The sequence below is a fragment of the Rhipicephalus microplus genome, unplaced genomic scaffold (genome assembly GCF_043290135.1).
Source record: "Rhipicephalus microplus isolate Deutch F79 unplaced genomic scaffold, USDA_Rmic scaffold_19, whole genome shotgun sequence".
In the NCBI taxonomy this organism is placed as follows: domain Eukaryota; kingdom Metazoa; phylum Arthropoda; class Arachnida; order Ixodida; family Ixodidae; genus Rhipicephalus; species Rhipicephalus microplus.
Window position 1 is genome coordinate 11,409,580 of NW_027464592.1, and position 23,239 is coordinate 11,432,818.

General features: G+C 42.5%; 1 protein-coding gene across 1 annotated transcript in view; it reads left to right on the forward strand.

The window, feature by feature from the left end:
• Positions 1–23,239, forward strand: part of LOC142785210 (uncharacterized) — an 84,932-nt gene that overhangs the window by 37,594 nt on the left and 24,099 nt on the right. The window contains exon 4 of the mRNA XM_075883659.1: positions 5,084–5,434. Coding sequence (XP_075739774.1) covers positions 5,136–5,434 — 299 coding nt within the window. The 5' untranslated portion in view covers positions 5,084–5,135. The remainder of the gene's footprint in view (positions 1–5,083; positions 5,435–23,239) is intronic.

A 23,239-nucleotide genomic window follows, 5' to 3' on the forward strand; every position in this document is an offset into this window, starting at 1 on the left:
TGCACACACACACAGCCCTTTGACATGTCGGCATGCCGTCCTTGTCTAAGAAGCTAATGAAATTTCTCGATCCCTAGTTTGGTTGCTACAGGTTGTGGTGGCAGCAAAATGTGTGCATCTTTTTTGCTTCTCTTTGCACCTTTTATCATTTATTTGCATGTACTGCCATTTTGAATAGTATGATATGGCAGGAGTTACACTAAAAATGCAGTATGAGGACGAGGCTGTGCGTTGCAGAAAAAGAAAGACATCTCGAAAGTGTATGCAGCTCACCGTTGAGTCAAGTTCGGAAATCGTTCTTAGAAATCATCATCAGACGACTTCCGCATGTAGCCCTTGGCCATTCCAAATGTAAAAAGCAATCAATGGATGATTTAAAAGCAAGTACAATAAAGCGGCGACTTCTGCTTGTTTATCTATATACATTAAAGGTTTGTTAACTCGAAGTCTCTGGGGCCATGAAAAATGTTTGAATTACGTGGGTTTTTGAATTAACAAATGATGCAAAAAGGGGGGTGCAAGGAAGTTAAAATTCTTCGAAGTAATCGGGGCTGGTTGTTTGCTGGGCCGGCTCATTTGCGGTTCCAAGGGTTGTGCTTTCTAGCAATACCTGGTTGCAATTTCGCCGCAAACATGGAGAAAGAGCGGGTCTCACTGCTGCCACAAAAAAAAAATTGTGATCAATTGAAACGCTCGCCTGTTTTATAAGACATGTTCCCTGCAACACAGTAGTGTCATTTGGGCACCATGTTGCCAGCTCAAGGAGGTACCCTCGTTATACTTCCATCGTGCAGGGATGAAAGTGCTGCTTTAATTGCTCCAAACTACCCCGAAAGAGAAATGCTGCAAAGCTGTCCTGAAATGGCGCTGAAAAAACGAGAGTGACAAACTTCAAACTTTTACTCTTTAATCAACTCATAATTCCTTAAGAAGAATCAGTGTGCTTTCATTTCAGTGTGCTACTAATGTGCAGCATTATCGGCTCTGTTCCCAATTGTACCACAGAACTGTCATATTGACTATATAGGCCATTTGGCTGCTTTTTTTCTCAGCTGGATAGGTAGGCTAGTGTGGTAAAATGTGAAAATGAGCCGTATTTGCTTTTACCTCGTACCTATTATCTATCATTCAGCAACACTTATATGGGACCCTGGTTACTTCTAAAATGTGGCGCTTATCTTTTCTGGTTTAATTTGATATCTGCCCCAAATACTAGTATTTCAAATTGTAGCTCATATTGCAGCACACTTCTGACAACTTTCCATTGTTCGCATCATCAAATTTATTTCGATTGTTGTTTGGTAAATACATTTCATAACAAAGAATATTTACTAGTTGCTTCGACACTGCTCTGAACTCTTAATAATGCATGGCAAATTTATTATCTGCTCCTAAGCCACTAGTAGCTGCTGTAAACTAGCATTTTTTCCTGCTCCGAAAGTTCTTATTGCTGCTCCAAAGTAGTACTTTTCCTGCTCCAAAGTATGCTCTAAAAAGTAAAAAGTCGCTTCTGTCATTCAGTACATCATGCTGAGACCATTTGCCAGTTCTTTCTGGTAAACTAAAGATTTAATAATGGCCAGCCCAAAAATCACTATTTGCTGACTTTTATTAAGACTTTATAGATAACCCGCCAAGCTTCCCAGCTTTCACTCACAATTGTAGCCGTCTCTCTACCATGCAAGCCACAGTACTTTGTTGTAGTTCGAGTAGACTTGCGTTATTACGTTATGGAAATAAAACTTTGAAGGAAAGCGATGTGAAAGTAATAAATTACATTTCTGTAATTGCTGAGTTGCTTTTCTGTGGTTGTACTCGACAGCTGTAATCAATTACTTAATACACAAAACAGTAATAACCGTTACTTATTTTCTGTAACATGACGATTCTCATTGTGGCCTAAGTGTTCTGGCAGCAAAACATTTTGTGGTGTGAAAAAGCGTGCGACCTAGTGAAGTAGCGGTTACGGGGCTCGGCTGCGGGTCCAGGGTTCGATTCTGGCTGCGGTGATCACATGTTCTATTGAGATGAAATGGTGGATGGTCAGTGATGGTCAATATTTCCAGAGCCCTCTCTCATAATTATCGTCGTTTTTTATGTGAACTCTCGGATAATAACACTCAGTAGAGATACCTACAGTGTTTTGCGATGATGTACGTTCCCTGCTGCTGACTGTAACTTCCAAGTCATATCAGACTGGAAATATCTCGGATCGGTTCGTTCCATGTTTTTTCACTCCTTTCTTTTTATGCCTTAGTGCTTTTCAAGACATTCTGATGCATTCCAGGTGTAATTTTTGTGCAGCTGTAATTACAATCCAGCACTGACTCAGTCTATTTGTTGTTTCTTGTCTTTGCAACAACACTCTGGGCAGCTGCTACAAAATTTAACTTTTTATGTGACAAAGATTGATTTAAAACCATTCCCATAGCTTTTACTGAAGCTGGGGCTAATGGCTACATCAAGGATAAGCAACATATGGTATTAAATGTAACAGCACAGAATACCAGGGTCATTTTACAGATTGTATTGATTCGAAAACAAAGAGTAGTGTTCCTGGAATGTAAGGTAATCTTCCACACTAAGGTGATCCCTCTAGAATGTTGATTATGAGTGCAAAGAAACAAGTCATGGTGGCAGAAAATATGAGTACTTTATCATTTTTGCATCACTTTTGCGTCGCCCCGCCGCGGTGGTCTAGTGGCTAAGGTACTCGGCTGCTGACCCGCAGGGCGCGGGTTCAAATCCCGGCTGCGGCGGCTGCATTTCCGATGGAGGCGGAAATGTTGTAGGCCCGTGTGCTCAGATTTGGGTGCACGTTAAAGAACCCCAGGTGGTCTAAATTTCCGGAGCCCTCCACTACGGCGTCTCTCATAATCATATAGTGGTTTTGGGACGTTAAACCCCAGATATCAATCAATCAATCACTTTTGCGTCTTCTATAGTCCTTTGGTAAGCCCCATGATACAGAGTACCGGCTAGCCCAGCGGTCCTTTTAGTGGTTAAGTGAAGCTAAAGGAAAACTGATTTTGTGAGAAATCGATGCAGTGAAACTTTTGTATGATAAAGTGAGACAGGCAATGTTTGGTATTTGAACAACAGGCTTTCTTCGACAAATGTCAAGTGGCCGGAACCATATGGTATGAAACTGTGATTGTATTGTTCGGGTGACAGTCAATACGTGCAGCTCTTGCAACCACCCTTTTCCATCCCTTTTCATCAGTATGCCAAGGGATGCAAGCAACTTGAATGGCCAATGATCGACTGCTCTGCTTGGTAAAAACAATAAACGGGGCTCGTTTTAAGTTGCCATTGTAATGCATAGACCGAACCCAAGCTATGTGCCAGGAAGGAAAACGGACAATCTTGTCACATTGGCGATGCATGTTCGAAAAGCACCAACTGAGTGCATTGGACCTGTCTATTCTGTATATACATACTTTTGTGGTATTGATGCGCAGTGTGCGGTGCATGCCTCCTGTACTGTGTACTCGCCCCAAGATCAGAGTACAAGCGGCAGCACCAGCATCACACTAGTGTGAGGTGGTGCGCATTTTGTGAGCGGTGCAAGCTGACTGTTGGAGAATAAAATGCGTTGACTGCAGCCTACTTGTAATATGTATGTTGCCCATTACCGAATGAATGTACAAAGCTTGCCAAGTATTAGGAACACAATCTGTCATTGAAAGCGATATTCGCACGTGACCACTGTAGTGCGACTGAATTCGTCATTTGTTTCATTCTTGGTCAATGAGGTAAAGTAACCACGAATATGACAATACAAAAAGGTAACAACATACAGCTTTGTTCAATCGATTATTTACACACAGTGATGCAACAATGTTTGGTTATTTGATAAGACAAAGGTTTTTTTCAAGTGAGTCAACCTATAACAATGCCACAAAAGCACTCAAAATAATGTAAAAAAAGACTGTGTTTTGCGGGACATTATATGATATAACCTAGGCATGCCATCTGGATCAATTTTTTTTTACCATCTCGATTCCTTAAAGTGAACTCAAATCGAAGCAGACGAGTGGGCTCGCACAATGTTCAAAATGCGCCTGGTGACTCATGTTGAACTATGGCCATGTACTTCTATTCTTTTTAAAGGACAATGTAAATACTGAAGTGGCAGAATTTACTTGACACAAATATTTCATTGTAATGGGACCGTGAAATGCAAAAAGTATCTCTAGTAAAATCAAAGCTTATGGCATCATCAAATAGCACAACAGCGCCGCACTTACAATAAGCAAGATTTGGTCAACCTGCCTTCTTCGTCCTTGTTAATACTGACTCACTAATATGTTATCTAATATTCCTTATGTTTAGGATGACGCCAAGGGCACTTCAGTACAAAGTGCTTCAATGACAGAGTGGTATGTAAATCATCATAATATAACATGAATAAAGAAAACTTACACACAGAATAGACATCGCATGTGTGGTTCTGCAGCTCCATTTTGTCTTTTCGCGTAAATACTATGATTGTTAGGAAGCACCAACTCCCTCAAGACATTCGACAAAGCGAGACCTTTACCGACATGACCCTGGCAAATGGAAGGTACGACAACACCCAGTACTCGGCGAGGGCACACACTGGTCTTACTGCAGTGCATATACAGGCGAGCAAGTCGAAATGCTGGCATAGATAGTGCTAGGCAAACGTGCAAGCAGTTGAGCTTGTGCTAACATAGCGGGATGAGCCGCCCTTTGAGGATGAACATATTGTGCACACATATTCTAGCCTTACATGGCTAGCAGACAATGCAAAGACCAATGCACACAAGGCACGCTTTAACCAGTGGCCACCTGATGTTGACACATTTCGATCTTGGGGCGAATACATCTAGGAAAACTGTTGCACAATGAAGATAATTGCCAGTTAGCACTTGTCCTGTCCGTGTGTTTGTCTGTTTCATACCAAATTACATACGCTGAAGTTTATCGCTGTGTAAAGATTAACTGGTACAGCCAGTACAGTTGGGAAGCATGTGTGCTTGATCATTGTGGCTAATGTTGATGTGAAATTCATAATGCCATTTGGGTACTTTTTCTGCTTGTGAATTGTGTATTACAGGCAGTTTCTGTGTCTTGCACTCAGTCCTTGGAACACCACAAGTTCCCTGACGATGCCATCATACCGCAAGCCACCTACGAACAACGATTCTAGCATGGGAGGTGATGAGCAGAAAGCTGAGGCTAGCGAGGGGCCCCAGAGATCTGGAATTTCTGGGCTCTTCCACCCAGTGCCCAGATGTCACAGCTTTGGTGAATGCCACCCCTTGCAACAGCCAAAACAAGACGTGCCACTGAACCCTCCCTTGCGACGGCCAAGGGAAGACCTGCCACTGAACCCTCCACTTGTGCCCGGGACCACTACACCCTTGATGTTGTTCCAAGATGCATTTGCAGTCCTGAATGACTTCTGGTAAGCTTCTTTTTTACCGTCGGGAATATGTCCTGCATGACATGTGGTCCGCCGTCTTTTCAGCAACTAGGCCTGTATCGCTGGTGTTGTATGTGTCTCAGTTTTGTTATAGTTGCATCCACAACAAAGCTAACAGGGTGTGCATAAAAAGTTTGTTGTAGTGAAATTTCTTGTATAGACCACAAGTTTTGGGAATGACTTGTTCTCTGGGTCCAGAAAGCGACTGCATTATTTTTTACATCACTCTCACTGACTTATGCTTATTTGGCTGCACTGAAGGTGCCGTATTTTATCGCCTATAAGTTTGAACAAAGTATACAGACAATGGGTAGCCAAAGTTGGTTTGCAGCTTATGCGCTGATTTTAGTGCATAAGTTGGCTTCACTGCACAGGTTCACGGTAGTGTAAAGCCTTCATGTCGATTTGCAGGCATCGTTTTTCTATAATTTTTGTTCTATGGTTTGTAGGGGAGGGTAATACGAAAAAAAGATACAGCAATGAGACGACTCCCAAGTGAATGCCTGCTTTAAAGCTTCGAGGGTGGCAGGAAGCTACAAAAGCTACGAGCTGAAGTATGAACCACCATAGTTTGAAGTGAAGGACAGGAAAGCACTTTGTGCCTTTTTACAACTTTCGATACCTTAAGAGCTGTGTGGTAGGTATAGATGATCATGATAGTAGCAATGATGGAAGTGCTGCTCCAACTGCTCTAAACTGCTCTAAAAGAGAAATGCTGCTTCATGCAGCTTCAAAGTGCAATAATTGCTAGTAACTGCTCCAAACCTGCTTTGAAAGGATGTTGGCAAACTAAAAAGAATGATAAAGTTTAACCATGGGACCATCCCGTGAGCCTAAGCGAAACCATAGGCAAGCTGTATACACTATCATCCTAGTATGTTACTCGGTGGCGTAAACCCAGAAAAACCTCAAGGGGTGACACATATCAGGCCATGGTGTCCATTTCATATTTTTAATATGTGTTGTATTTTTATATATATAGGAATTAAATCCTGCTTTCAAATAAAATTAAAAGAAAAATGAGCATGGGGTTCGAGCTCGAGCAATTGCATTTTTCAATTCAGTCTCTTTCTTTTTTCACCTTTTTTTCAATTTCCATAGTTCACACAGCTAAGGGGCACTTAACACAGGCACGCACTAAAAGATAAAAAGCCATTTTAAAAGCCTATTGTGCTATACTTAACTGTTAACTCGGTTATATCACGTGCTAAAGCTAAATCTCAAGTGGGACACTTGCTGGGGGTGTCCTCCTTAGCCTGAACATCAAAAAAGTCCGGACTCTCTTGACCCCATTTTCTCCGCCTATGATTTACGCCAACTATACTGCTTGTATACTAGCTGCATACCAGCATACTGCATGTTTATTTATACAGTTAAACCGCTTTATAAGATACATGCTCTGGGCAGCAATTCTCGTCTCTTATATGAGATGTGTCTTATAAGCAGGGCACCTGGTATTCATTTTCTTCTCAGAATCAGAAATGATTTTATTAGGTCATCAGGAGCATTACAAATTGTTAGTATAACAACCTGTATTTTATTGTAGGCATACTTGTGTCGCTCATACTTGTTTGTTTCTTGTATCAGTGTCTCTTTTAAAGGGGTTCAGCTGTAAATATGAATATTTATTAGATGCTTAAGTGATGTTTTAGACTTGAGGAGTTGTCAGGAACATGCATCTGCTCCAAAAACACCAATAGAAACCCTAATCTGTAGCATTTTTTTTGCTCAAGACACTTGAGGCTGCTCCAAAGCACCATTTTTTCTGCTCCAGAATCTTCTCCAAAAAAGAAAATGTCGCTTTCATCACTGTAGTAAGGAACCATGGTTTTGTTTGCAGTGGTCAGTTAGTTCAATCTTGGTGCGCTGGCCACACATGTGCCATCAGAACAGCTTCTATGACTGTGTCTACTGCAGTTTTGTTGGCAGAGGTCATGGCAGAATATAGTTTTGTTTGGTTCTCATGCCTCCTTCAAAGACCTTGGTTGTTATGCCCAGTGGCAGAAACGTAGTCAAAGTGTGCCAGATGGGTGTTGCAATGCGCTGCTTGAGAAGTTTTTGTGAGGATATACAGCAATCACAGGCCTTTTCTTCACAAGATAGCACTTGCAAAATTTTCCAAGGTGGTAGGTAGCAACGTTACTGAAAGTTTTTTTTTTTCCAACTTGGCTTTAGATCTTCCATTTTCACTGCTTCACAAGCCTGTTCGAAGGCCCGCAGTTGGTCACTGACATTAGTTTGAAAAATCAATTATATTCCTTGAGTGAGCCTCACTTAGCAGGGTGTCTACTACCAACCTGGAAAAGTCACGGAATTTCTGAAAAACTTAGTCAGGTCATGGAAACTGATTGCAGTCTGTGGGTTTGTTACAAAAATAAGCATTACCATTGATCAAAGCTTAAAAAGTCGCTCCTTCTAGAAGAGGTGGGAAATAAAGGCAGTGTATAACTGTCACCTCTTAGTGCAAACTCAAAAGGATACACCACTAAAAAAAAGTTTACTGACATTTCGGCACCTCATGTGAGAGGCTTGTTCACAATAAAAGCCATAAGAAAGGCACAGCGTATTTAAAAAGATATTAAAGAGCAAAACTGTTTTTTGCATGTTAGGATAGTACAATTTCACAATCTCTAAAACACCATTCTTACCATGGCAGAAGGTTTGGTAAGCGAGAATGTGCACCACGAAAAATGCGGGGGAAGACGCCACCTTAAGATTACTATCCCAAGCGCGCTGTGATGTCATAGATTTTGAAGACGTACTGGGTCCTACATAACTGCTACCTAATAAAAATGAAGCACATTATCATCTGTAGGTGCCATATATCTAGCATACGAAGTTGCAGAAAATTTCCTTAGGCCAATGTCATGAAAAGACAAACAGTGCATTTTGAAATAGGTCTTCATGTGCAGATATTTATGAACAAAATTTAAGAATGAAACTTCAACTTTTATTTTCTTCTTATGATAGTGAAAAAAAAAGGCATCAAAGTTCTCAGAATGTAGTTTGTTAATCTAAACCACGTCATTATTTCTAGCTATTTAGTGTCCCTTTAAGTACGCCTAAGTACATGACATAAGCTTTGAGAGTACATTATCAAAAGTGTCCCATCACTCCTCCTGTTCAGCATGTGGGAAGTTGTCTGTATGTGCAGGGATTCCACGGGCAGGCATGTTGCTGGCTTAACTTTTTTTTTTTACTACAGCATGTGCGCTTGACCAGTCAGTTTGATGGCTTGTAGATTCTACATGTTCAGCAAGGGCGTTTGAGCACCTGTGTCATTTGGTGACATCAAGTTCATGTTGTTTAACTCTTCTTGAACTCGCCAATTTCACCGTTACACAAGTTTTCATAATCGTGGGAGCCTATGGTGTGAAGAAGAACGAGGACATTTTTTTCCTTCACATTGACTACAGCATTTTTTAGCTTCCATATTGGTACATGAACTATTTGAATGTCGGCTGCATACACAGCATGTCTGAATTTGGAACCTGTACATTACTCATGTAGGTAAATTTGTGCATGCTTGGCTTAGTCGCGACTTCGGCCTGGCTTGAAGGTCTGGTTATGCTAGAACTGCCATCAGCAGAAGCTTGCCGGGGTATGTCGTGCCTCTTATTATTGTTATTATATAAGGATTGTTATTATTGGCGATGCAATGGCAAACGTCCTCAACTATGCACTCATTGCTGGTATCTGTGTATTTTCGACTAAATTTCTCATTTAAGTTTTTTGAGATTGTGTCCTTAAATCTGTGATTATTTTTTAGCGTCACGTTCATATAAGAGTACATAAACGAAAGTTCTTTTACCTTCCTCTTACCTTCCAAAGTTGCAGCGCTCCGGGGTGTTCTATTTTTTTACCTGGATATCTTTGACGTCGACAACCGTCCCCTGGGCCGCACAAGTGCTGTAACCTACTGCATCGGCACTTGCGATGCCAGTCCACTCCACAAACGCCCTTGTCGCCTGTCACATGCTGAGCACCAAGTTATACAGACGAAGGTCGCGAAAATGCTAAGTGAAGACGTCATTGAGCATTCATCGAGTCCTTGGGCATCCCCTGTGGTCTTAGTTAAAAAGAAGGACAACACTTGGCGCTTTTTCGTCGACTATCGCTACCTGAATCGAATCACCAAGAAGGAAGTTTATCCTTTACCCCGAATCGATGATGCGCTCCACTGCCTCCACGGCACCAACTATTTCTCGTCCCTTGACCTTTGATCCGGATAATGGCAAATTTGCGTCAACAACCGCGACCGCGAGAAGACAGCATTCATCACACCCCACGGCCTTTACCAATTCAAGGTCATGCCTTTTGGATTGTGCAATGCCCCGGCTACTTTTGAACGTATGGTGGACTATCTTCTTCGCGGTTCCAAATGGTCGACCTGCCTTTGCTATCTGGATGATGTAATCGTTTTCTCGCCCTCCTTCGAAAGCCATCTGCCTCGTCTCTCGGCAACTCTTGACGTTTTTCGTTCCGTTGGTCTCCAACTGAATTGGTCGAAATGCTCATTTGGATGCCGGTAGATTAAACTACTCGGCCACCTTGTTGACGCCACTGGTGTTTAACCCGACCCCGACAAAGTCCGTGCAGTCTGAGAATTCCTGGTTCCGCGTTCTACACAAGAAGTTTGCAGTTTTATTGGGCTCTGCTCATACTTCCGCCGCTTTGTCTTCAACTTTGCAGATATTGCTAGGCCCCTCACGGATCTCCTCAAAAAGAATGTGGCCTTTTCTTGGGGAAGAGACCAAGAACATTTTTTTGCGTCGCTAATTACCACCCTCACATCACCACCTGCTCTGGCTCATTTTGATCCAGCGGCTCGAACAGAGCTTCGCACCGATGCAAGCGGCCATGCCATTGGTGCTATACTCACTCAGATACAGAATGGCACCAACCGGGTGATAGCCTACGCTAGCCGCCTTTTGTCGCAAGCGGAACAAAATTATTCCATCACTGAGTGGGAATGCTTAGCCCTCGTTTGGGCTGTTGCGAAATTCCGTCCGTACTTATACGAACGTCCGTTCACAGTCATCACGGAGCATCATGCGCTTTGCTGGCTGTCAACGCTTAAGGACCCCACAGGAAGACTCGGCCGATGGACACTTCGATTACAGGAGTACACGTTCTCGGTTGTTTACAAATCTGGAAAGCTGCACGGCGATGCTGACTGCTTATCCTGGCACCCCGTTGATCCACCCAGCTCCACTGATTTGGAATCCCATGCCTGCGCTTTAGCCATCACTGATTTTCTGAACGTGGCCGATGAACAGCGCTGAGATCCATCGCTGCTCACCATCATTGACCGCCTTCAATCGCATTATGCTGACCCTTCTCTTAGCGGATACCTGCTTCAAGACAACGTTTTGTACCGCCGCAACTTACACCCTGACGGCGCGGAACTTTTACTCGTCGTACCGCATCGCCTGCGAAAGAACGTTCTGCAACAATTCCACGATGCTCCAACATCTGGACATCTAGGAGTCTCCAGAACTTACGACCGCATTCGACGGCTATTCTGGAAGGGTCTCTACTGCTCTGTTCGATGTTACGTCGCATCTTGCGACTTCTGCCAGCGCCGAAAGAAGCGTACGACTCCCCCTGCCGGTCTTCTTCAACCTAGTGAAGTTCCAACCGAGCCATTTTATCGAGTGGGGTTGGACTTGCAAGATCCCTTTCCTACTTCTGCAACTGGAAATAAATGGATTACAGTGGCCACAGACTATGCCACTCGGTATGCAACCACTCGAGCGCTTCCAGCCAGCTGCGCAACCGACGTTGCCGACTTCCTGCTGTACGACATTATTTTCCAGCATGGCACTCCGTCTCACCTGCTTATAGACCGTGGTCACTACTTTCTATGTTGTGTGGTTGATGATCTACTCCGATCTTGTGCTACCCGTCACAACTTCACCACATCTTACCACCCGCCTTATGGAGCGCCTAAACTGCACATTGACAGACATGCTTTCCATGTACATATCTACCAACCACACTGATTGGGACATAGCTCTTCCGTTTGTAACCTTCGCCTATAACTCGTCGCGTCATGAAACAGCGGGCTGCTCCCTTTTTTATCTACTCTTCGGACATCTCTTACTGCCCTTTGACACACTGCTTTTATCAGACCACCCATCGTCCTCCGAGGGCGTGCGGTAATTGTTGTCGCAGACAGCACAGAAGTCCCTTTATGACCGTCGACATAGAGATGCCGTTTTTTCTGTGGGATCTCTTGTTCTCCTGTGGCTCCCATCTCAACGTGTTGGCCTCAGCGAGAAACTACTATTGCGATACGCTGGGCCCTACCGAGTCATTCGTCAGGTCACACCTGTGACCTACGAAATTGCCGCTACCACAAACTCATTAGCTGCTGCACCCAGACCGGAAATAGTCCACGTTTCTCGTCTCAAGCCCTACAACGGCGACTCGCTCATTTAACAGGCACCGACACGGTGCCTAATGGGCCGGAGTGATGATACGTGTATGGAACTGTCGCCCCGACACAGCTGAATTGGCACCCAAATGAAGAAGACGACAACGTGGTTGTTGTGGGTTGGACTCTCAAGCTTCTCCCGTTGGCCTGCATGACTGTGTGCTCTTTAAGCCGTTGGCAAGACCAGCTCTTGGTGAATAAATCTTCTTCGTAACAATATTTTTCAAATGTCAGTTCTTCAAACGTTACTCCCAGTTTTTTCTTGCAGGCATTTGAGAACTTCCATCGGGATCCAAGCGTCAAAGTCCAAAGAATTAAAACACCAACATGCATGTGCTCGTTGGGGGAAAAAAGATAGATTTTGCAGTACCCCGAGACATGCTCGTAAACTTTCTGTGCTACTATAACCTCTGCTTCGCGTTTAGATAACTGACAGTGTAAAAACCGCTTCAGCGATTGGAGTGGTGTTTGTCTCTTTAGCCAGCGCTCACCTGAGTTATGCGACGTAGTGTCCAAAAGATACCATTTGTTAGTTTCACTAGGCTCTTTGCAAGGAATGCTATACCCAACAGTCTGTTCGCATTGAGAGTACCCGATAGAAGGATATAACAGACGTCTTTAATGCCTGCCGAATTAGCACGAGTGCCAGTAATCACACCCAAAGTTCTTAATTAACAAAGCCCCCCTCTCCTTGTGTTCCTAGTTCCTTCTTGCTTTTTGAAGATGGTTTGCGCGTTCCTCTCTGCTTTAGTAACAATCGATGGCACGCCTGGCACACGGGGTGATGCTATCACATCTGCACTCTGTGCAAAGGTGGAAGGTCAGCTCTTTTATTCAATTGTATGGGCAGTCTTCACTTGTTTTTTGCCGCCACCGCTGCTGTAAGTATCTGTATATGTTTACAGATCTACCGCCCGCGCTCGGCGCCCAGCTTGTCACGATGCGCCAACGAGCGCTTATCTTCTACTAGATGCTTCTGTGAGTGTGCTTATCCTTCGGTGGGAAAAATTGTGTGCCTTCGGCTTTCACCGGAACAATTGGGTTAGTTGCTGGGCTCAAGACAAAGGTCACTTCGCTGGCTGCACATGCCCCGTTTGTGAAAAGAGCATGCTTTTCATCCACAGTGAAGTATAACCACTGGCACATTTGTTAGTTTGCACTCGTCTGTACTTGTGACTACATTTCGAGCACTGTTTTTGTTTCAAACAGCGTTTTAAGTGTCGTGAGGTAAACGGTTTGCTATCATTCTGTGTATGTTGTTTTCGTGCTTTGTTTGTGCGTGAGGAGCACGCTGCACGTTCTGATCTGCTTGCCGTTTTCAGCGTAACATTCCAAGTTGTTGCTATCGCATTGATTGCTTTGTCCTTGTGAAGAAGAACATAAACTTTATTTGTCGAATCCAGGCGATTCAAGTCCGGCGTTTTTTAGTGGGCCTGGGCAACCACCGCGGATGCGGTTCCGAGACCTTGTCTCGAAGCGGCTTCCTCGGCACGCTGGACGGCCCAGAGTTGTGCTGTCAGGTTCGAGCTGAGCAGTGTGGCCTTCCAACGCGAGCGGAGGCTGGCGGTGGAATAGTGAGATGAATCGGCACTGTTGGAATTGTTTATTAGGCCCTGACACTCCCGCAGCATGTGACTAAGGGTGGCAACCTCGCCACATGACGTGCATCTGCTTGTAGTGTATATGTCTGGATACATGGCGTGCATGAGTCTAGGGTTTCTGTATGAATCTGTTTGTAATTGTCTGAAGTGTACCGCTTGCGTTCTGTTTAGCCTTTCGTGAGGAGATGGGTATTTGCGTCTTTGTCACTGGTAATGTGTGGTGATGTCGTGAAACCTGGTCATACGATCCTCCCATGCCCAGATGTCTGCAGTTCCCCGCGGGGGAACAGTTTCGTCCTTGTGACGAAACTGACTTTTTTATCTCTGCTTTATCTGCGTTCATTACCCCTGTTCCCTCACTTATCGGATGTAATCGATTGGGATATTACACAAAACATGAGAGCAACGGGGCCAGTGGCATAGCCAGGCGGGGCGTGGGGAGCTAACCGGTGATGTGCCCCCCCCCCCCCCTTGAAATGTTTTTTTGGCATGGCATATATATAGCCCAATATTACCATTTGCATGCCCACCCTTCAGATCAAGGTGCACTCCACCCTTCCCCTCCCAAAAATTTACCTACGCCCCTGGCGATGGCAAATACCGGTGGAAAATGTTCTTGTAATTGCTATCGCAATAAAAACTAAGAGACTCTCGCCTTCTAGTCGTCTTACGCGCATGCATATGGTACACTGTGAGGTTCTTTTTTTTATGCACTGCTTTCTAGAACACTGCAGGGGAATTTCGGAGTATTGACGGAATGCCTCAGACACTTAAAACATTGTTTCAAAAGGAAAACAAAGTTTTTTGAATCGTGTAATTACAGCACAGACAGATGGAGGCCGGAGGAGGTTGGCTTTGTGAGACTAGACAAATGATGCAATGTTAAGCCCAGCCGTATAATTGGTTCTGAAAAATAATAAATATATATCCTTGGAGTCGTCTAAGGGAAATGCAGTTGCGACTATGTATGTCTAGTGTTGTACGTCACAGCGCTTGTCTACCATATATACTGATAACCACATAGGTGCATAGAATGTTATTTGATGAAGTACAGTTTCATTCAACCAGTACTTTGTTTATTTTCTTCAATAATAATCACTGAACTAGTTTTTTCAGTGTGGCCAACATAATTATGCCATTATTTTAGCATGATCAACTAAAATAGGGAGTGCTCCTAAAATGACTGGCTTCATGAGATTTGAAGTGAAGGGAAATATTTCAAGCTCTTCATAGGAAACAACACCACCAAAATAATTATTCATGCCCTCGAATGTAAACTCAACTTGCTTCTTCTCCTGGACGTGAAGTTAGCTGCTCCAAATTGCTCCAAAATGAAAATTTTACTGTTACAATGTGCTCCAAAATCGAAACTTTTGCTTCTCCCAAGTGCTCCAACATGAAAATTTTGCTGCTCCATAAAGTGATCCAAATCAAAAGACCTAGGTGGCATCACAGAACTATGCCTACAGTTTTCCAGCTCCCAAGTTAAACAAAATATTGGTTTCATCGTGATTGAGAGGTCATTATTGTGGAAGTATTTTGGTGCCTCAATGCTGTCATGATGCACTCATCATTACGTGCTGTGGCGGCGTCAGCTTCTCTGATGATGCTTCCGTCGTCAGCTACTGCTCAGAATATGCAACTTGCAAAAACATGATGGGTATGATGGGTTGTACCATTGTCTTTCGTCTCGCACCTTTTTTGAAAGAGTGCCTTCAGTTGGAAATGAGTCAAGCGTGCTACCTCAATGATATTTCTTTAGGGATTCTCAGTCTGAGCGTGAAGAAAAGTTGCTATGCATTCAAACGAAAAACAAACGACATTATGAGCGCTCACACTCTCATCAGTTTTTTCCCCTTCTTGACTGAATAGCATCTTTTCTTCATGCTCAGACTGAGCTGCCCTAAAGCGGTATCGTTTTGTGGTTTAAAGTAAAAAACTCTGAGCTACTGTGCTGATCAAAGTAAAAGTTTAAAAACAAAAAAAACACTGAAAAAAGACGTTTCATTTTTTATCATGCAATAACTCGCCCAGTCAGCAGTATGTGCTATCTTGTTCGTCATGGCATTTGATAAATCATTGAATAAGGTTGCACAAAAGGAGCGACTGGACGTGTTAGTTCGCATTTAGGCAGATGCATAGGAATGCGTGAAAACTCGCTACATGACATGATTTTTTAGGCGCACTCTTGCTGAAGAATTGGTGTTTGCATTTAAAAGCTCCACAGAAGAACTCTCACGATCGAAAATCGTAGATATCAATGGAAAGGCCAAATGTCGACATGAAGTTTCTACGCGAGATCAAGCAAGAGGTTCGTAAAGCGAAAATCTGCTGCCGAATCCTCGACATTTGTAGCTGTGGCCTTCACGTTGTAAACGGCGCATGCAAAATAGGACACATGGCAACAGGGTGGCAAGTCGTGGAATTTCTGCGGGCCATTTACAATATGTTCAATTGTGTACCTGCCCGACGCACTGAATATGCACACATCACTGGGAGCAACATTTCTTCTTTACTCGCTGAAGTTTTGCGTGTCCGGTATCTTTTTCGACCCTGCATTTGAAGTTTTGTGCCATAATCATGGATGCTTACTAGGAGGTTCTATTACCTCCTAGGAACCACAAGAGGTGTTCCAAGTTGCGCTATATTCTTGCGAAAATAAGCAGAACTGCGGAAGTAATACAGTTTATTGATTGCTGATTGGCTTACCGCAGTGATAACCAGTTCTCATTGCTGCTGCCCTGCCCAAGCTTTGCTAAACATATTTTTATGCACTTCTGTTATAAACTTATTCGTATCTGATGACATTGAGTTGAATCCCGGTCCGTCTGGTAAAGATCTGCTGGTGCAGCTATTAGCCGGCCAAAATAAAATTAGTGCTACCGTAGAAAAAATATCCAAGCCAACCAAAAGAAATTTGAAAGTAAGATTAATTACTACCTTAGCTGAAAAGATTAACTGGATAGGTCAGCAGCTTTCCAGTCTCAGGAAATAATAACTGAAGTAAATGACATGGAGAAGGTTATTTCACAACAGCATGCTCAGTCAAGAAGTAGAGGACGTAGAGAACAGATTTCGCAGAAATAACTTCTAGTGGGGAGCTATAAAAGCAAGTTGTAGAAGGTATCTTCTTGGAAAGACTGGAAATACCAACTCCAGCTATAGAAAGAATTCATAGGCTCGGCCTCAAAGGTGAAAAAACTCTCCCTGTAATCCTGAGATTTTTGAATTATTGTGAACAGTAAACCACTCTGAGAAAATGCTATAAACTAAAACGCAGATCACTCTCTCTTTCTCAGGATTTCTCCAAGCGAGTGTGAGAGACACGAGAAAGTTTTCGGGACAGTGCAACATAAGATAGAGCAAGGGGTGCTAAACTCATTCATTACAAACTTGTGTCGATGGTACTTTTTACACGTGGAATGACTAGAAAATTAACACTGTCATCAAAATAAAGCACCTCGTAGGTGACTAGTAATGCGCCCTTGGCCCCCCATTTCAATTTTAAACATGAACTGCCGCAGTATATTAAATGTACTGAGCTGGAAGGTATTATACTTGCTCACGACCCCTGTGCGATCCCTGTACTAAAAAAACTTCGGCGGCTTCGAGCGTGTCCGTCCGTCCGTCTAGCCGCTTGTTTTGATGCTCTCGTTGTCACCCACTTAACTTGGCGTGAACCAAAATTTGCATGGGAGGGTAAAATGGTTTGACGAATATTGTCACAATCCTGGTCGTGTAAGGCATCAGACAGTGGCACATACCCATGGGCGGGTATGTGTTGCTGGTATGTGGGTATGTGCCACAGATGATTGACACCCAGGAATGACTAGGACACACATGGGCTATTTTAACATTGGAGAGTTATGAAATACCAGACATTGGTGGCGTCGACCCAACAAATGGAAAGAATAAATGTCAGGGTCCCAGCTGGAATCGAACCCAAGCATTGTGCATGGCAATGAAGCATTTTACCATAAAGCTACGCTAGGTCTCCGAACTACTTTTCAAATAGACGCTAATTTTCATTAAACTTTTATAGTGGTCACAGAACTGCCTATTCAAATTTGTGAACATTACATATGAACTTCTTGGACACAGCCATCACGTCGGGTTAACATCAATTGTGGTTAGTTGCCATGCGCTGAAGTTCATTAATGTAGCGGTGTCGCGGGCCAGCATCCCCGGGAGCATCAGCGCTTCATAGCAGCATCTGGTGTCGCTAATATGCATGCTACAGTTGGCATCGTTGCGCAAGGGCAAACAATTAATTAGATAAACATTGGCAACTCTTCAACTTACGTTTGTACGTGTAATATTTGTACATATATTTAGCCTCATTTCATGGCGCGTCGCCCAATAAAAAAAAATTTGCAACATGGTAGCCTTCCCTCCGCATGCTTTGCATAACGTCGATTCCCAGGTACGCGGGATCTGTCAAATTTTCTTCTATTCACTGAAGCTTGGCTAAATGATTCGATCTTCGACAGCAAATTTGTCCCAGCTGATTACAATGTGTTCAGGAAAGATCGCAGAGCAAGAAAAAGGAGAAGGTGGCTCTTCGAAAATTCCTTGAACATTATGATACACCTAACGTTAAAGCTCTTTTCTGCTAAACGTATATCATGGAAATGTTAAGTACGTTATTGGCATTATTTACAGGCCACTCTCCTCTGAACGCAACAATTTAATTGAATTACAGTTTCATGACCATTCACATAAAACAAGAAGATAAAGGTATTTTGGCTGCTGAGTTTAAAGCACCAAACATTGATTGGAACTTGCTGACTACCAGGAAGCAAAACAACAAAATAGGTGAAGCAATTATAGAGTTCATATTTGCATTTGAGTTATTGCAAATTGTTGATGATTTCACTAGGATACAAGGTCAAACTAGATCCATGCATCACTTGTTTTTCATTCGTGGCTGTCCTGCATCTTGTGTTGCATCTGAAATTCATCCTGGCATTTCTTATCACGAATTGGTATTACTAACTCTCTCCGGTGTATCAATGAACAAACATTGATCAATTCGTAACTTTCCAAATTTTTTCAGGGCAGATGATGTTTCAATAATGTATCCATTGTCTTTTCGCTTCAACACCTCTGCAAGCAGTGATGCTAGCGTAAACAACCTCTGGCACCGCAGAAAAGGTATTATTATAGAATGCATGGACCGTTTTGCACCACGTATTGTCAAGAAACCAAAAAATAGAAACCCCTGGATTACTCGGCTTACACTAGAGCTCAAAAGAAAGCTTTAAAGATTGAAGAAGGGCTCTTCAACAGATAGTCAAAATCAAGAAATGTCTCTTTTAATTTTTTAACTTCAAAGTAAGGTTTCATTACATAAACAAAACTACCATAATGTACTACTGCCATGCTTTATCTCCACATCCTCAGACAAATTCTGGCGATCGATTTACCCTTCGTCTCGTTCTTCCACGTCTCCTGAAGTTAATAGTTTCATTACTCATGGCATCTTGAAGATAGCGAACGCATTCAATGATCAATTTCAATTTGTTTTCATCTATGATAACAATTTAATGCCCAATTTAATCTGCCAGTACCAGAAATTGTCGTTAGCGAAGAGGGAGTACTCAACTTGCTCTTATATATATGTATATATATATATATATATATATATATATATATATATATATATATATATATATATATATGTGTGTGTGTGTGTGTGTGTGTGTAGATATAAAAAAATCGTGCGGTCCCGATGACATTCCCAACGAATTTTAAGGCTATTTTCGGAATGGATGACTAAGTACCTTCATGTATTCTTTTCAAAATTTTTGCAGGAGGGCGAGGTCACTTTGGATTGGAAAATAGCTAAGATTATACCGCTACACAAAAACAGGATCAAATCTCCAGTTGAAAATTACTGTCCCATATGACTAATTTCAACAGCTTGCAAACTGATGGAACATGTAATGCATAACACATTTCAGTATTTCTCAAAAAACAAAACTTCTTCGACGAGCTTCAACAGAGTTCTTTGAGAGGCTTCTACACAAACTCAACTAGTAGAAAATATACACGATGTGCAACATCTATTTGGTCATCAAACTGACGCTATTGTTCTAGACTTTTGCAAAGCATTTCATATGATTTCTCATAAAAAGCTGCTTTATTAATTAAACTTAGTACTTCAAAACCTTGGGCTAACATCTTGGATTTCACGATACATAACTGGTCGTCTACAACTGGCTTCATTTAATCGACGCTGCTTGGCTAGAGATTCAGCATCGTCTGGTGTCCCGCAGTGTTTGATACTTGGACCACTTTTCTTCCATATTTTCATAAATGATCATCATCATCATATATTAACCCTTAAGGGCCCTTGATGGGGCATTACATAAGGGGGAGGGAAGTTGCGAAATATATGTAAAAGGTCACATTTACCAAGAAAAAAGGGCATGTCGGCTCTGTACACTGCTATGAAACCGGAAGGTAAAACAAAAAAAAGACACATTTAAAGTGTTTCTGCAAGTGTTCATAAAGTATTTTCGTTGTGGTTTCAGAAGCATGAAACAAAAAAAATATAATAAACATCATAGTTCTAAGTGTTAACATTCTTATGGAGGCCCCGACCATGAAATCGTAATACTTTGGCGGTACTATATTGGAAGAAAAAGAATGAAAATTAAGAGGTACAGGGCAAAATAGTTATACACTAGGAAAAGGAGCAGCTCATAGAGAGCTTCCAGTTTCATGTCCGAGTTGAAACCTGAAGTAATGCATTTAAATATTCTTTTTTCCCCAGAACGGTGAATGATTAGAATTTATTAACAAATGAGCAAGTGTCGTAGTCTTCACTGGCAAATTTTGCTTCTTGTGTCAGTGTTCATGAACCTGGTCCTTATTTATATTTAGTTTATATTTACTCATGTGTAGTTAGTACGTGTGCACATTTATTCTTGACACGTCTGTTATTTTATTTACCTGCACTCGGTACTTTGTTCCTATGTGCCAATAACTCCGTGTGCTGAGATTTGGGTTCACGTTAAGGTACCTCAGGTGGTCGAAATTTTTGGCACCCTCCACTACGGCTGCGGCGTGTCTCATAATCATATGGTGGTTTTCGGACGTTAAACCTCACATATCAATCAATCAGTCATGTGTGCATAGCTGCATTGAGGATTGCTATATATGTATTTGCATACATGTGCACGTGTAAGTTCGAATGTGTAACCGCGTTTTATTTGTTAAGTCACTTTCTGTTTTAGGTCATGCGAATTATGGGACATGTTATGAAGTCACTTTCCGTTTTAGGTCATGCGAATTATGGGACATGGTTATGCCTACCACTTGTTTCACACATTTTGTTGTACCAGAACGTGCACTCTTCTTCTTTCTGCCCTACCAAGGTCCCAACTAAGGATTGTTGTATAAATAAATAAATAAATAAATAAATAAGTAAATAAATAAATAAATAAATAAAAACTGATTCCTAGCATCACCATGTCGCGCGGTCGGCCGATGGCCCTGTCATGGTTTTGGTTTCCCCGCGTGATCGCAACGGATAAGTGCGCGACACTTGGTTTTTATCTTTATCGTACGCTTTTGCAGGGGTGGTGGAAGCCGATTTTCATCTTTATTGGGGCAGCTTTTAGCGCATTTATCATCGGCGCTCACGAGGTATTCTCTTTCTCCTTGATTATTGAGGTTACTCTGCCTAAGGCAGCCACACGCAGAGGTGCCCATGTGTGCCAATGCAACTCGTTGCTCCAAAAGAACAAACACATTTTATTTGTGTGGACTGTGAGGAGGCGCTCTGCGTTGACCCATGTTTCAAGCAATATCAAGTTCTGAAACACTATAGGTTCACATGAGATCATCCGCAGGGGGTGCTGGTGCGGCAGCCGCTGTAGTGTAGTCGCACACGCTGGTCATTGTATGACGACCGAGGTGCTTGGCTGCGTGGCGCCACCCCTGGCGCTAGTTGTTGTGATACCTTTTCTCATCTCTTCATATGAAATCAGAACATCATGCAATCAATCGCTGAAGAACCACAGCAGTGTTGGTCGAAGATAGGTACCCAGTCAAAAAAGTTCAAGTGGTTCAATTGGAAAAATACCAATTGACATCAATTGGTTTTCAACCCATTGGAATTTGGCCACCAGTTGGAAACATACCAATTATATATTATTGGTGAACCGATTCATATTCAATTAGTTATAATCATTTAGACAGAACTGGTAGATAATTGGTTGACCAATTGATGTAGGGGGGGACCAATTGGTGATCCAATTAAAGCTAACTGGGATCCAAATGGCTAACCAGTTAAAGTGAACTGGTGTGCAACTGGTAATCCAGTTAATCCTAAATGGTCCTCCAGTTGAAACTAGGTGGTGTTCAATTGGTTGATCAATTCAAATAGATGTAGTCATCCAATTGAAACTAGCTGGCTTCTAAAGGGTTTGTGGGTTGAAGAGAATTTGTGTCCAACTAGAAGGTCAGTCGAAGGTATGTGGTACTCAATTGGTTAAGCAATTGAATAGATGTGGTCATTCAATTAAAGGTAACAGGTGCTCAACTGGTCACCCTGTTAAAATAGACTGGTTTCCAACTGGTTAACCAGCTATGTGCAAATGGTCATCAAATTAAAGCAAACTGGTGCTCAACACGAAGAGGCTTTATTAGACGACAATAGTTCGGCAAAAATGTCTTGTACAGAGCGAGATTTATAGTACAACTCCCAATTCCTGCTAGCAAGGGCATATGTAGTTGAACTGCTGCTCGTTCTGCTGCAGTTTTTGGAAAGGGGGTCGTTGATATATTGTTGTTGCTCAGAGTTATTTCTTTGTTCCGCATTGCATCAGCAATCATGCAGCCAGGCTACATGAAAGAAAAATATGATGAGACATAGATAAAATAGACTACATGGCTGCAGTAAAGAGGTTAACACACCAGTCTAAAACTCTGTAACTGCACGCTCTGGCACTTTCCAGATTGGGTAGTTCGAGATAGTCCACTGGTGAGCATTCGTCCTAAGCAGCCATGCATTCCAACATCGAGGTTGCGATTCAGAGTGCGTCATTAGAGTGTTCCAGACCAGTGTGGTTACCTCTGCACAAAGTATGGAAATGTTACCGATGTAACTAGACTTACCGTGTACAGTAGCTCCCACACTTCATGCTAGCTACGCCCGTGCACCGTGTCCGCTGCAGTCGCGAGCCAACACTAGTTAGTGTAACGAACAAAATGTTCAAAAGATAACAATACAGGTGTTAAGGTGGTTCAAAAGTAAAATACTTGCCTTTATTGTAAATAAAAAGGGCTGAATCAATGGATCATGCCAGCGTAATTACTGCAAAGAGGCTGGGTATAAAACACGTCGGTGAACATTGCGACTTGTGCCCGCTGCGGCGGTCCATTAGTGATGACGATCCTGATGGCACGTGCTGCAGCGCTTTCACTGTGAGTGCATGCTCTTTTATGAAAATCTAGACTACACAAAGATTGCTTTCGCCGAAAAGCAATACAAAATTTTGTAATGAGAAATTAATTTAGAAAGTTCATTTTGACCTCACTTTATCGCTTCAAGTGCAGCGGTTTTGGAAGGGTTGTTAGTACTAAACCAATGCTTGCTCAACCGCTTTCTCAATGTGTTCTTGTATGATTGAACTGGGGTGGCTACTCGTGTCATAAAGATGTGAAGTGTAAAGAAACATTTGTAGCAGATATAGTACTATAGTAAGGTGTTTTATGATTTTGGGAAAAAAATATTGC